This window comes from Nannobrachium achirus (genome assembly GCF_963921795.1).
Source record: "Nannobrachium achirus genome assembly, chromosome: 9".
NCBI classification, from domain to species: Eukaryota; Metazoa; Chordata; class Actinopteri; order Myctophiformes; family Myctophidae; genus Nannobrachium; species Nannobrachium achirus.
Window position 1 is genome coordinate 50,991,898 of NC_137818.1, and position 16,394 is coordinate 51,008,291.

General features: G+C 43.2%; 1 protein-coding gene across 1 annotated transcript in view; it reads left to right on the top strand.

Moving 5' to 3' along the window:
• Positions 1-16,394, top strand: part of prex1 (phosphatidylinositol-3,4,5-trisphosphate-dependent Rac exchange factor 1) — a 132,358-nt gene that overhangs the window by 42,716 nt on the left and 73,248 nt on the right. The window contains exons 7-10 of the mRNA XM_080733365.1: positions 5,131-5,264; positions 5,545-5,660; positions 9,150-9,299; positions 14,876-15,023. Coding sequence (XP_080589491.1) covers positions 5,131-5,264; positions 5,545-5,660; positions 9,150-9,299; positions 14,876-15,023 — 548 coding nt within the window. The remainder of the gene's footprint in view (positions 1-5,130; positions 5,265-5,544; positions 5,661-9,149; positions 9,300-14,875; positions 15,024-16,394) is intronic.

Here is a 16,394-nt window from a genome sequence, read left to right on the forward strand (position 1 = left end):
ATCTACTATAATGAATAAATAAATAGAATTACATTTCTTAAAATCTGCCTCTTGATTATTCGATTAACTACACGATGATCAAGACTAATGCCTCATTCACACTACAGATATATAGTTGAACGTTTAGCTTGGTAATTCAATGTAATCTCAATGGAAACCAGCTTTAAAGCTTTCAAAGCTTCGTTCTGTGTGTGTCCTGCATCTTTAAAGCTGGTTTCCATTGAGATTACATTGAATTACCAAGCAAAACGTTCAACTATATATCTGTAGTGTGAATGAGGCATTAGTCAGTGATTGGTTCTAAATGTCTGTTTTGATATATTTTCGGTTAATTGCCCAGCCCTGGGCGACAGGCTGGACAACAGGCTGGGCTAAATGGAGTGTCCTCAGTGTTGGGTGTAGCGCTTCTCTCTCTCTCTCTCTCTCTCTCTCTCTCTCTCTCTCTCTCTCTCTCTCTCTCTCTCTCCGGTGACAAAACGACTCATCCAGACTACTTTCAGCCAAAAGAACCTCGCCATCTATCTGAGCCTTTAAACGCTTTTTCATTCAGTGCAAGCGCTGCCCGCTGCAGTAAAAGGGAAAGTGTTCGTTTAACCCATAAGAGTTAACCCATTTAGAACGGGTACACATTTTGTGTATGATTATTTTATGCTTTAACTATTGAAAAATAGCAGATCTACAAGCTCACAGCGCGGCACTCGGTGCCGTGCTGTGAGCTTGTAGATCTGCTATTTTTGAAAAATCGTGAAAATTTCATTTTTGACCCGATTCTATTCTAAGTGTCTTTTGAATCCGTCTAAGATTTTTTGAAAAACCTGCGTTTCTATGTCAGCAATCTGGCCAGCCATCGTCAAAGAAAAGGTCCTTTTCACTTAACTGGAGCTCAGTTGGTCTGTTCTTGAGAGACTACTATGTCAGTGGTTCTCAAACCTTTTCATGTGAAGGACCCCCAAAATGATATGTATTTGGCCACGGACCCCCATCTCAAAATATTTAGTTCCAGGGACCCCCCCAGAAGCAAAATTTGAGTTACAAACGTTCGCTTTGAAAATACATATAGTCAAAGATTTGCACACATTTTCACGACTTTTTCCAAAAATAGCAGATCTACAAGCTCGCAGCGCGGCACTCGGTGCCGCGCTGTGAGCTTGTATATCTGCTATTTTTCACCGGTTAAAGCAGTCAATAATTCTAGGCCTAAATGGGTTAAATTAGCGCTCTGCGAGGGGGCCTCGGACAGCGCGTGAAAGCTAAGCGGAGCGTCTAGCACATTTTTCACGCCGCCCTCTCCCACCACAACGGAAGCCTTGTCTTCCCCGGGCACCGAGTGGACAATCTGCCCACTCAGTGTGCCAACGGGCATGCCAACTGGCATCCTACCCAATCAGAAGCCTCCGAGGGGGGAGGACTGGGGGGCTCCAGGCTCGCATGCATAAAAGCCTTCTCGGAAAAAAGAGGGGGTCCGCTCTTCTTTTGAAATAAATGTCACCGTTTGACCCCGGCAATTGCTCGTCCAATGAAACGCGCAAAGGACAAGGCGCCATTATTTATTCGAAATGAGTAGGTTTACAGAGCGAATGTGGATTATGCTTTCTCACTCCTCTTCTGATATGTCGGTGAAATATTCTAGCGATATTATTTCTGTAATTGGATTTATTCAACAGACACTGATGTCCTTTTAGAGCTGTCTATTTGTCTTCACTCTCTGTCTCCCTCTCAGTAGTTCAATATAAATTCAGTCCTCTCCTCTCCTCTCCTCTCCTCTCCTCTCCTCTCCTCTCCTCTCCTCTCCTCTCCTCTCCTCTCCTCTAATCACCTCTAGTCATAATGGAAGTTAATAGTGCACAGTCAGGCTCAAATGCATTATCACCGCTTTGATGCACCTCGCACACAGACACACCCTCACATTTAGACTGCCGCGCATCTGCGCGCGCGCGCACACACACACACACACACACACACACACACACACACACACACACACACACACGTACACACGTACACACGCACTCACACTCAACCTAGCCCACAGGCGTGCTCATTTCCTTGAAGCACCCTCCCCTGCCTCCACTCAGGCCAGTTACATATGAGATTGAATCGATGGAGTGCAACATTATACTGTAGCTCTGAATGTCCGTCACAAACGTATACACAGGCATGTCGGCGCTGAATTCCAAATAGGTCTGGTGTTTGTGTGAGTCTGTCGCGCACACACTATTCATTCCACAAGCACTGGAGAAAGATGTCCACAGGCCTGATAAAGGTTAAAGTGACACTCGTACAGTAACGTCAGCTGCGTTAATTTAACTCTTGATTAAATTAACACACAATAGTTCAGGACTTAATGGTTTGGACGATCCATTCAGCTATGACAGATTGTTTTATGTTGTCTTTTGGTCTTTGCTATTCCAATACATGTACAGTAGGTGTAGTAGCTTTTATGAACATTTTCAGTTTAATGATTAAGTTTACCTCTTATTGTTATTGTTGCTTATTAATCTCAGATAGTCAGTGATAGCAGCCTGTTACACTGACACACATGGACTTTCAATGGATCTCACTGCCACCATAGGGAGATAGTTAGTAAACAACTGCTTCATGTCATTCAATGAGTTGGAGTAAACCCATACAAGCTCACAACGCTTCGCGCTGCAAGGCGTTTTGAGATTGTAGATGGGCTATTTTCGGCAAAGAGCTTTGGTGTAGAGGGGAAAAAGAGCAGACTAAGTACAGAGTGAAAGGTCAAGTTTATTAAGTTTTGACCGTTCAATTGGTTAAATATCTGAAAACACAAATTGACATGAATCCAAAATACACTGATGATTGTGCTGTCAAACGATGAAACTGTATGGAATCTATGAAAAGGTTGTGGGGGTCCCTGCTTCATCTCTCTCTCAACTAAGGGGTCCTTGGCCTGAAAACATTGAAGACCCCTGAGTTAAAGTATAGAATAAGTCCAGGTCTTAATGGATTCGGGTTTTGTTTTGTTTGTTTGTTTCGGTTCACTGTAGTTTCCACATACATTATGAACCCAGTGAAAGCTCCATAGCTCCAGCCTCCAGCTGTGCAGTAGGGCTGGCGTCACTCTGTGCCGCTACAATGAGCTCTGGTTCATGCGTAAAGGTCAGGGATATGGCAGCGTTTGAGGCTGCACACTGTAAACTGTGTGCTCTAGTCAGTTGGAGTGCTTGTTCTTTGATTTCACTAACAATGGAATGGAAAACAAAATGTTTTCACAGCTGCATCGCATTGTTTCATGAAAGTTGTCAGTTTTTTCAAGATGGAATGCAGACTTCAGGCATTAAAGTTCCTGTGCTGTGCTCAAATCAAATAATTTGTTTCTGAAGTGTTTTTGAAATGCATTTGGCAATGAAGCCTCTTGAATAAATCGCTCATTATCCACTTAATAATGCATGCAGATTTACAAGCGTACAATGTGTCTTGTTGCAAAGCATTGTGAGTCAGAATAGGGAAACTAGGGTTCATATGGTTAATTATCATTACTAGTCCTTACCCGTTCAAAGATATGAGCTCCGAAATGATGTGCAGTGTGTGGGTTATGGGGTATGCACTGTGCACACAGTATATGAGGGATGGAAAGTAACTTTCTGATGCTTGCATGATAATATGTAGGAGCATCAATGTAAGAAATACCCGTTTCGTTTAAAGGCTACAGAGATACTGTGTACCGATCTACATGACAACATCTGTAATGCAGGGCCAGCCAACACCCCCCCCCCCCCCCCACACACACACACACACACACACACACACACACACACACACACATACACACACACACACACACACACACACACACACACACACACACACACACACACACACACACACACACACACAGCTGGTTAAACATGTTGCCCCATGCTAGATGCAGAATAGATATGCCTCATGCTAGATGCAGAATAGATAGTAGATACACCATAAAAATGCTAATATACAGCATATGATTTGTGAAAGTGACAAATGGGCTTCACAGTTATGTCAGGTGTGTTCATATGCTAATGGTGATGCGATTTCAGATCAATTGCTCCAGCCACTGAGGAGAAACGCTGTGACAGACACTCACTCAGACAGACAGACAGACAGACAGACAGACAGACATTCGCAAAATTATAGTATAGATAAAGAAAGAAAGAAAGATACTTGACAGCGCCAACTTCTGGAAGGTTCTGACATTTGAATGATTATGTAACTTTGATGTTTATCTTTGGATTATGTAGACAGTTCTAGGAGGGCAGCCAACAAAATCGTCCTAACCGTCCTGAATCTTGATCATGATCTTGATTGTGACCTTTGAACCTTTTGACCCAAAATAGAGTGAGTAAGCTACTGATCAGGCCACAGATGCACAGACGCAGACGCTTTGACAGGAGGAAATAAAGTCTGCACACTGGGGTGGTATTACTATTTTGGTCAACATTTAGATCGCTCTGAGAGACAGAATTGCCGGTGGGGATGCCGTAAAAAGAATTACGATTACAAATACTATCCGATGTATCAGCTAGACTGATGTTGGTCGGTCTCTAGCAATGACAGCTGAAAACTGCAATTTAAACCCCATGTTTGATTAGGCCTGTCGCAATTATTACATAATCGTCTAATCGCAATTATTTGACATAATCATAATTATTTTGTCAATCGTTTACGTGTTGAAAAATGTTGCCATATTTTCAAACATTTTCATCCGATCCATGCCAAACTTTGCACACACACTCCTTGGCTGCCAAACCACAACCCCCACCCCTCATTTCTCACATGACCCTCTTTTAGCGCCACCATGAGGCCGATTCTTGCAAGACACATTTTTGGACACTGCTCCTACAGATTTTGCCCAAAAATCACGCAAAGCGGTACACAGTATCTCTACAGTCATGTCATCAACATGGATCTTTCGCATTTCCCATATTCCCTCCTGATTGTTGTTTGTTGCCGACTCCAACAATTCCAAGTGCTTATGCAGGGTGGGTGGTCTCCAGTACAAATATGATTATTTTGGGGGTCGCGGCCTGAAAAGGTTGAGAACCACTGATGTAAAATGTCATAATCGTGACAGCCCTATGGATGATGATCCACCTTTGCGATACGTTGCTGTCTCCTCTCTTCCTCCAGGGGACCAACCTCACGGACATCTCCACAGAGCTGCTCCTGCACGGCAACCTCCTGAAGATCTCAGCGGGCAACATCCAGGAGCGCGTCTTCTTCCTGTTCGACAACCTCCTCGTCTACTGCAAAAGGAAGTCCAGGTGAGGAACTCCAGGCAACTGCTGGAAGACAGAAGGTTTGCTGTGAAAATTCCCCCCTTTTTCGCCAAGCCGGAAAATTGGAGCTAATTTCCCCGATTTCCTATTTGTGTACAGAAGTCATTAGTATGCAAACGAAAACAAGAAAACCCCTACATGCCTGTGAATGTGTGTGTGTGTGTGTGTGTTTTAAAGACGAAGTCATTTCTCACAGCATGGGAGCTGGCAGCTGATATTTGCCTCGCATAGTGAAACTGTTGGGTGTCGTGTCTCGTTTTCCCAGAGTTTCTGGAAAGAAGTCAAGCAAGAGGACCAAGTCCATCAACGGTCCCCTCTATGTGTTCAGAGGACGGATCAACACGGAGGTGATGGAGGTGGAGAACGTGGAAGACGGAACAGGTGTGTGTGTGTGTGTGTGTGTGTGTGTGTATGTTGGTGTGTATGTGGGTGTGTGTGTGTGTGTGAGCCAAGTCCAGCAGAGCAAAGCCTCCTTTGAGCAATTGGACCGTAGACTGAGTGAGCAGAGGGTCGAACTGGCAACCTTCCGATTCCCTCTCTACCTCCTTGGCTACGGCTGCCCATTTATGCTTTATACTCATTACTTACTAAATTACTTACTAAAACAACAGACGTTAGCGATGAAATGAGCCCTTATCCTTATCTCGCTTTCTCTCTCTCCTTATGTGCAAAGACGCAGTGATGGAAAAAGTACTCCAATGTATTAAGTAAAAGTATCAATACTGCAAAATCCGGAATTCAAAATGTGCTTGAGTAAAAGTACAAAAGTATTGGCATCAAAATGTACGTAAAGTAATGTAAGTAGTGCGCCTTTTATAGAACCCTGGGAAACACCGTTCAACACAGTTTATATAGGGTTAAGTGGTTAATGGCAGTTTTTGCAATTTTGCTGCCTAAAACTATGAGGGGCAGCAGTGGCCCAGGGGTAGAGTTGCCGTCTTAGAGCACAGAGGGTTCTTGAAGGGTTACCAGTTTGATCCCAGGCTCTCCCAGAGTTGGTGCCGAAGAGTCCTTGAGCAAGATTCTAAACCCCTAGTTGCTCCCGGTGAGCAGGTTGGTGCCTTGCATGGTTTCCTCCACCACTGGTGTATGAATGTGTGTGTGAATGGGTGAATGTATGTAAAGCGCCTTGGATAAAGGCGCTATATAAATGCACCATTTACTATTTATGACAAAAAATGTTCAGCGACTACCTTTTTTCACTGACAGTCTAAAGAAAAACTAAGCTATGATGACTAAGACTAATATTGACAAATTCATCAACAAATACAAACTATACTAAAATGTTAGGGGGGAAATAGTGGAGAAGAGATCCAGTAGAACTTGAAGACTTTGGTCGCACTCGGGTGTTGAACTCTGATCCACAAGCAAGCTCACAACGCGTACCGTGACAAAATAAACTGTTGTTTTAGTCGACTGAAACTAGACTGAACAACAAAGAATCTAATGAATAAAATATGCACAAATGGATTTTTTTTTCTTCTTTTTTTTTTGCAATATATTTTGGGAGGCAGGGTGATAAACAATCTGGTGCTCTGCAGTTTTGAGAGCAGAAATGAGTTCTCACAGTCTCTCAGAAGATGTAGCAGCAATCTCCTCCATCTCATCATCTCGCCATCTTCTGTCTGAGCCGTGCTGGCAGGCAAAGCACAGGTTGAGATCAAAGCTTTGTGTGAAGAGCCTATAATCTGACTCCATTATCCTTGGTGGTTTCTTCTGGGTTAGCGTGTTGTGAACCAAATCAAACCGAGGCTGGCCAGTGTGAGGCTCGGTGGTTACTGGTGTACGCCTCAGGAGTAAACACATTGTTCAACTTCCTCTCTCTCGCTCTTGTTTGTCACTCACTTAACAGCAGGTACAGTACAAGCACGATATGGTCTGCAAAAACAGAACAATATCGTCACTGTCGGGCAGAAACCTCGTATCTCCAAGTTTCAAATTTGTACGTTTTTTCGCAAAGCAAAGCGCTGCTTCATCATACAAGGCCGTCGCATAAAAGTAGTGAAAACGGCAGATCTACAAGCACACAACGCCTCGCATCGCGAGGTATTGTGTGCTTGTAGATCGGCTGTTTTCACTAGTTTAAATCATTTTTAAAATGATAAATACAAAATGAATGGTTTCGGACATACAAGGTTTCACCCAACAACGACGATATACAAAAGATAACAATTCTGGACTGTAATGAAATGAAAATAAAATAAGAAAATAAGAGAAATTAAAAATAAGACAAAAAAGGTTAAAAAGGTTTTTCTTTATCTCTTCCTCCCCCCCTCCCCTCTCTCCCCCTTCCCCCCGTCTCTCACATGTCGTCTGTTTTTCGACACGACAAGGGCAACATGGTTCACAAGCTTCCACGCCTTGTTTCTCTGTGACTGTGGCGTATGTTGGCTGTTGCTGTGAGACTGTTGAAGAGGAAAACCACAAACAAAAACATGCCTAATTCTCAGAAGCACTGCGCGGGTCTCGAAATATTCGAGGCGCTTCGCTGTGCGGCCCCGGGTATCTGGCGAGGGGATGGTGATGATGACGTGATTGTATGGGTCGCTGAACGGCTTGCTTAAGCTTAAGTTGCAACGGTTATCTGTGGAAAAGACGGATAGGAATCTGCAGTTTGCATCATAATAATAATGGGGCCGGTTTTGGGGGTTAACCCAATTCTACAAATGTTTTCGAAATCCTTTGAAGTTTTTGAAAAACATGTTTCTATGATCAGAGGTTATCTTTTTTTTTTCGTGGCACCAGTAAACCACGCCCACTCCTATGCCCTGTAGGCAATTCTATAGCCCAGGTGTCGGATTTAACCACTTTCAACCTGGTGTCCCTAATTTGGGCATTTTATTATCCCATCCTTAAAATTGGCTTAAGGGAGGACCTTCGGCTCATGTCACTATGACTCAATATAAGATCTTCCCAATGCAGCTACTGTATGTCCAAATATGGAGTTTGTTGTCTAATGTGTCGTCATGGCATCAGGCACAAACAAATCAGTCATCTCCATATACAGTATGGGCACAAAAGGGACCATGCCCATATATGAGCATCCGCTGAAGATGACGTCAGCGATCTCCATATAGGGGCATAAAAGGTTCAAGGACTGACAGATACTTACAGATCTATTTCTGTGACCTACTGCACGATGAATGCATTCATTATTCAGCACACAGTTACCTCTGCACCTGAACGGGGGTTCAAATTAGAACGTGATGAGAAAGAGAGTCAATGAAACAACAACCTTTACCTGCACTGTACAAAGTAAACCCTTCAGTGGGAGTGTAGAAATAAAACTGTGTGTGAGTGATGTTGAACTTACTTTGTAGAAGACTTTTTTCTTTATCCACTTTGACCGTAGTTGACCGTAGTCCCCAGGGCTCTATGCTAGGCCCCCTCCTGTTTTCCTCCTGATCTACAAGGTGTAGAGCAGCTTTTTTCGCCTAGAATAGATAACGCTAGGGCAGTGGTTCGCAAACTCTTTAGCTTAAGTCCCAAAAGAGACATTATATGATTGCCCCGGACCAAGTTAGTGAAAACAGCAGATCTACAAGCTCACAACACGTTGCTTCGCGCCGCGTTTTGAGCTTGTAGATGGCTATTTTCACTACTACTTAATTATTATATTTTACTTATGGAATTTCTTAGATGTGTTTTTTTGTTTGTTTGAAAAAGAAAAAGAAAATAATATATTTGAAAAGATATTCCATCTTTTGAAATATTTTTTGTAGGAAAAGAAAATTAGATTTTTACTCTAGTCGTGACCCATAGTTATAGAAATTTGTCCGTGACCCACAAATGGGTTACGAGTCGCGACCCACTGTTTGGGAAAGTGTGTTAATGTTCAAAAGTCTTAATGATGCATTGTGTTCCTTCCAGCGGACTATCACAGCAACAACTACACGGTGACCAACGGCTGGAAGATCCACAACACGGCGAAGAACAAGTGGTTTGTCTGCATGGCCAAGAACACAGACGACAAGCAGAGGTGGTTGGACGCCATCTTGAGGGAGCGGGAGCAGAGAGAGAGTGAGTGACGCCTCCAACTGCAGTGTTCACAGTCTGTGTTTAAGCCTGATTTATATACCCGGAAATAGCAGATCTACAAGCTCTTAACACACTTTATTGTCCCCTTGGGGACATTTGTCCTCTGCATTTAAACAGTTGGGTAAAATGTTAAACTGCTCTATATTCGGGATACAGGAATCAGGACACCAATTTTAGCAAATCAAGAGAGAAAACTTAAGATCTCAAGTTAAATTGGATGTCATGAAACAAACAAACAAACCAAAAAAAGAGCTGACAAAATTGGTCTTAAGTTGGTACACTATGAGTGAAGCTGATAAAAGGGTTCTCTCTCCTGATTTGATGAAATTGGCAACGCGCCTGAAAATATATTTTGTCCGTTAACTCTCTCCCAGCCATTTACAATATGCTTGTGCGCCTATACTGCCAGGATTATTATTATTTTTTCAGTCATACAATACAACAATCAATGAGGCAGAATATAATTGTAAACTGCAGTCTATTTGTATACCACAAGAGTGCGCCAACGACTAAGTGATCAGGCTGACTCATTAGACTGGATGAGAATGACCGCAGCCTTTGTTTATAATGGAACGGCCGGCCGGCCGGAGCGCCCAAACAAACAGCATCGTGCACGCCCTCACGCGCGCAATCAGTTTATTTCAAACAATCGACCATGATGCTGGGTGACCACTCTGTCAGCCTCTAATTTTTTTCCGAATGAAAATCCGTCTAAATATGGTAAAGTTTGATAAGAAAAACGTTGGCTTTCAATGCTAAAAAAAGGCCTATGCTATATGCAAATGACTTCCGGGTTACGTCATCGATGACATCATTTCCATCGCAATATCATTGCTGAAGCTTAAATGAAGCTAGAATGGTCATTTATGGCTCTAAAAATGTCAAAAAAATACCCAAAAAATCTGAAAATCATCAGGCAGGCGACGTTTGGCGATTTGGCTGTGAACTAGTTAAAGAGCTGGAGAGACTCTTATTACCCAACAAAACCTCTGTAGCAATGATTACCATTAGAATAGAGAACATTTTTACCAACATGTTTTAACCAAAACCTTTCACAGCAGCACCTTTTAAGCGTTAGGCTGCCACAGATTGATAGCTATTTTAAACAAGCTTACCCAAGAAAGATGCAGCACTGTGAAAAAACACACGTAAACATGACTCGGTTTCATCCATTGTTGTACAATAATGATTTAGGCTGCAGTTTCATTGTTTTCTACCATGATGGAAGACGCTTCTTCAGTTAACAAATGCACAGAGAAATCAATAATCAATCAAAGTCCCGGGTGGTAACGTGTTCCACCAAACAGCAAATTAGACATGAAAGGTACCCAAAAAGAAGTCTATCTTCAATCCAATTTGGGACTTGAAAATTGATTTGCTGCTGCATGCAACAGGAGATACTATATTTATCTTTATCTTGCTGTGTCTGTACCTCTACGGAATAAAGGTCTTTCCACACAGGGATTGACACTACACCTGTGTCCTCACTTGGATTTGCGGGGGCGCACTACTCTGTGAATAGATGCGTTTCTACGTGTTGCATAGAAAAAAGTTATCTGGTAGCGGGCGGTCACGTACCTGAGACGAGCACACATGGGACAATTTGACGTCATGCCTGTTGGGTTGTCCGTGTGAAAATCCAGATTACATTGCTAAATATTTTAATCAACAGATGTTAATTACATGTGATTACATGTAGGCCTGTCACAATTATTACATAATAATAATCGCAATTATTTTGTTATAATCGTTTCCATGTTGAAAACTGTTCATATATTTTCAAACATTTTCAAAAATAGTGGAAAAAGCAGATCTACAAGCTAACAACGTTGTGAGCTTGTAAATCGGCTATTTCCACTTTCAATGTTATTTTTTAAGTATAAAGTTGTCAAATATGTCAGTAATTTCTTTGTATATTTAGATTATGTGTCATATCTACCATGTGCAACTTCCAAGCCTAAAAGCCAAACAGAGATGTAATTGTCAACGACAAAAACACAATTAAATCTTTGTTTGCAATTATTCGAGTGACGATTAATCGTCATGCGAAATGTCATAAGCGTGACAGCCCTAATTACATGTAGCGTCACATGTTTGTGACGGACGTAGGAAGAACGGATGTGCTCTCAGGCCTACGTGAGTAAACGATCAGGGGCAGAGTTCCGGGGTGTCAGCACCTGATCTGCTTGTGAAAACGGACCGAGTACCAAGTATGAAGAAGTGCTGCGGCTGGCATGTGTATCACGTTACAGCCTGGCGGAAATCAGCCTCATGTTAACAGATGCCAGATTAGCCACAGTGCCCTGCTACCCACTCCCCCCCATCCCCCACCCTCCAGAGCCCCCCAGACCCCTTAAACCAGTTTACAAACCTTTTTTACCTGTTTCTGCCCCCATCTGGACAACTACGTGATTCACACAAAATGACACCCCCTAATGACAATTACCTCATTATATCCCCCATGTGATTTAGTGGTGCTCTCCGTTCCTGGCATGTGGAGGTTAAAATCAGGGGCGTCACAAGGGGGAGGAAAGTGGGACTGAGTTAATAGTGCCCAAGGTGGAGGGGCTTTAATTATTTTATACTTTAGCTATTGAAAAATACAAGCTCACAGCAGCACCAAGCTTGTAGATCTGCTATTTTTGAAAAGTCGTGAAAATGTGTGCTAGTCTTTGTATATATGTAGTTTTTACATTTGTAACTAAATTTGAACATTTGTAACTAAATTCTTCTTCTGGGGGGTCCCTGGACCTAAATATTTTGAGATGGGGGGTCCGTGGCCAAATACATATCATTTTGGGGGTCCTTCACATGAAAAAGTTTGAGCACCACTGACAGAAACAGAAGGATTTGAAATATTCAAAGACTTTTCACAATCTTTTAAAAATAGCAGATATACAAGCTCGCAGCGCAGCACTCGGTGCCGCGCTGTGAGCTTGTATATCTGCTATTTTTCAATAGTTAAAGCACAGCGGCCCCGCAGTGAATCCTTGTACCCAGGGCCCAGAATATGGTGCGACACCCCTGGTTAAAATGTTACGTTTTTCAAAGTGTTGCTGTTGGGTCATTTGGCGCTCTCACAGAGGGGTTCATTGTTCCAGCACACCAGTAAAATGTGGAGTGTCGATTTTAACTCGGAAGGTGGGATAAACGGGGACATTGACATTAGGAGTGTTGCTGGTTTATGGCGGGTGAAAGGACAGTTTTCAGGGCCATTGGGCACCGTGGCTAATCTGGCATCTGCCCTTTGTTTCTTTTCTTTTTTTTTGCGCTGTCAGAGTTAAATTAAATGAACAGTCACAGTTTAATTTCCTTGTGTGCTACCTTATGGAGCTGTGAGGATTTATTATCTCATCTGTGTTGTGACAGTGGTGCACAGGAGTCTTGTGTGTAGTAGACTAAATAAAGTTAAATCCTCAGTGTACTTCCATTTGTAACTGTGACATTTTACGTACACTCTTAGAGTTAAACTAACACTGAAGATTCTACTACAGTGGTTCACATAGTGAGGTTCGGGGACCCCCCCCCCCAAAGGATCCTTGAGAAAACCTAAAAAGAAAAAGAAGAAAAAAAAAAAAAAACTATTTACTATTACAATTAACCATTAGTAATTTAATAAACACTCTTAATCCAGAGTAATTTACTGTAAGCAAGGTAAGGACATACAGTGCCTCGGTCATCTAGGATCATAGGTAAACCAAGTATCTACACAGTATTATAAAGAAATCTATAATTTGTACATTTAAACTATATAATATAAACTATGGGATGCCAGGTCAACAAATGGACCTGGCATTGGATCTAAATTACATTTAAACTTTTGCAAAAAAAATGGAAAACATGGAAAAAGCTTCAGAACCACTGGCCTACGTGTGAGAGTGGGACGATAAGGAGCCAGTTCTGAACAAACTGGGACAGCTGTGCCCAAAGCCCGTGGGTCCGCGCGCTGGACAGGCCCGTCTGTTGTTCAATGACACCCATTGTTTGAGTTCCCTCCAGCTGCTGTCAGATGTAATCTAACCCCACCTCCATCGCTGGCCCCTTTGAACGGGGCTGGGAGCGTTGGAGTGCCTCTCGCAGAGCCTCGTGGTGGTTCGTTTTAACTCTTCAGAAATCTGTGGTCGAGTTTAAATGCCATCTAAACGGGTCCCCTGGTAGAGTTTAGCACTTTACCAGTGAGCTAACCAACTCAAGAAAGTCCCCCCCCCCTCCCCCTCCCACAGTGCACCCTCCCACCCCTCTGAGACCCAACATCCATTGTGGTGTGTGCAGAGGAAAACAAACATGGGGGAGATCTAACGTCTAGATTATTTTAAGAAGGCAGTGGCAGATGCTAGCCGCAGTCCGCCACAACACAACCAACCAACTAGTCCTCCAGGCAAGGACTAATCCCCCCCCTCTCCATGACAGAGTCTGTCCGCTGACTTTGATGCGATGTCTGGCGTTGAAGCGTCAAAGCGTTCTCCGTGTTTCATGTTGCTCTTTGTATCGTTCAGCATCTGTTGTTGTCGACGTAGCTCGCCTCCCAGTAGCCATGATGGCAGTAATGGTGGGTTTGAGTTAAAGAGAAGGCAGTATTTTTCTTACCTCTGTCTGTGTGTTCTCCTCTGTCTTTCTCTCTGTCTGTCTGTCCATCCGTTTGCCTGTCTGTCTCCGTCTTATTTTGCTGTTATTGCGATGTGACACAACTGACACATGTCCTTCAAGACTTTGGGCTGTATTTTGATTGTCTTAAGTAGGCCTACTAGCACTTAAATTAAAGGCCTGTCCATACTGTCTCTGAACACAACACTTTTCGTCGGAGAGATCCGACTTTCCGACGTGCAGCTTTCCGAACTCTAATTCGGGGTAATGCTTTTCAGAAGATGCAAGTGACGTGATTTTGTAGTTGAAGCGGACCTTTACGACGAAAAGTTTGTTGGTCGGAGACATTATGGACAGGCCTCTAACACTTTTGTTGCTATCAATTAAATCTCTTTGAAGGTCTGCGATGCCATGGTCTCCATAGACTTCCATGTAATTCATAGTGCACGGATCATGCACTCTCATGCCTAGAAAGCTGTTCACAGCTGTCAAACAAAAAAATCTGCTTGGAAATCCGTTCAGGCATTCATGAGATATCACCATTATGTTTTTACATTATGTAAACAAACATGGCTGCCATGTTTGAAAGATGGGGTATGTTATGGGGTTAAACATGCAATTTCGCGATCATGCCTAATATATATTTTTTTCTTTTTTTCTTTTTTCTTCAAAAACGGCCCAAACTCGGGAAACTCAGGGTTTGCACAGGTAGGGTACCGATACAAACTCGGGAAACTCGGGATTGGCACCAAACAGGCTAAGTTAAGACATAAGAGCTGGTACTTAAGACAATCAAATAGAGCCCCTGATGTCTCTTGCCATTGTGGTTCTCAAAGTGGGGTCCAGGAACCCTCAGGGTTCTTGAGGCGGTTCCAAATGGACCCTTACACGTCTGTCACTCTTGAGTGATTGAAATTAAACTGTTTGAGAGCCACTGTTCTTGGCTAAACTTCAGGCTGTGATTTCTCTGGAAGGTCTCAAGCTGGGGATGGAGCGGGACGCCTACGTGATGATCGCAGAGAAGGGAGAGAAGCTCTACCACATGATGATGACCAAAAGCCGACACCTCATCAAGGACAGACGCCGCAAGCTCAGCATTGTGCCCAAGTGCTTCATGGGAAAGTGAGTTCTTCTTTACCTCCTCAGGTCATGTTTAATTTCAGACACCTTATAGCTTAATTATACTCCATCATTATGTCGGTGCAGCATGCTAGAAATTAATTGTAAGATGAAGCATATAGTAAATCAGGCTTTTGCCTTTTTTAAGTTTGTTAATCCTGCGGGAGAAATTCGTTTTTCAGCTTCACCCAGCTGAGGGCTAGCCTGGAATAGAGACGATTCGTTGTTTTTTTTGTTTTGTTTTTTAACTTCACTTTGCAGTCTGGTGGTCCCCAGAACTCTCCGTTTTCCGAACGTCACCTGTTAGGTAGGCACGTCATTGCTGATTGGATGGTGCTCAACGAATCACAGTAAGAAGGGAAGTGGCTTGAATTCTACATTGGAACGCTCTGATCTTGCCCCGCCCACAGACCAATCAGAATCCTCTGTGCCCGAGTGTCCGAGACCTCCCCTTTCACATAAGAAACTTGACAAACTTCGCCAGACATCAAGTCAGCTGAACGGAGCGAATCAGTCTGGATTCTGGGGCGTGTTGAGGTGTTTTGCTCAGACACATAAACTGGGGTTGGGACTAGGCAAGCCAGTGACCTTCTGCCTTCCACACAGGTCTATCTAACCACTAAGTCAGTGGTTCTCAGGGCTCCTTGAGGGGCTTCTAAATTGACCCATTACAGAGTGTACAAATGGAGTTATGGGGAGCCTTGAAATTTGAAAATTGCAATAAGCAACGGCTGCCCGAGGAGAAATGAATGCATTAAGATAAGCGGGCAAAGGCAATCAATCTTAAAGCATTTCTTTCATCGTATCCTAATGATTTCCACCGCAATCGCCTCTCCCAGGCCGTTGAAATGCTCACGCCACGGAGCAGATGCTTCCTGAGTTAGCCGTGGTTATTATGCATGCATACATGTGCATACAGTAGAAATATTGTGAATAAGACGCACACACTTACAAATAACACACCGCCCATCCTGTCGAAAACCAGGAAACTCAAGGAAGGATTTCCCTTCCCTGGGAGCCAAGTGCTTTGGTCACTTAGAAGAATACCCTGTACACGCACGCACACACATGCATGCACGCACACACTCACACACTAACACACTAACACACTCATTAGAGGAAGACCTTATTTTAAGTGAGGCGCTCTAATGAGCCATTATCCAGGGGTTCAGACTCAGAGCTATGAATGGACAATTGAGGGTCTTGCCTGCATGCAGTACAGTAATGAGTTTTCCATTATGCTCAGTAGCGTCACATAGACGACAGTGTTATGCGAGATTCGGAGCGGTAATTAAAAATTCTTCTTGGCACCGTTTTGAGGAAATACCGTAAAATACATACAGCGGTGGCCAAAAACCACGACTGACTGTAAAT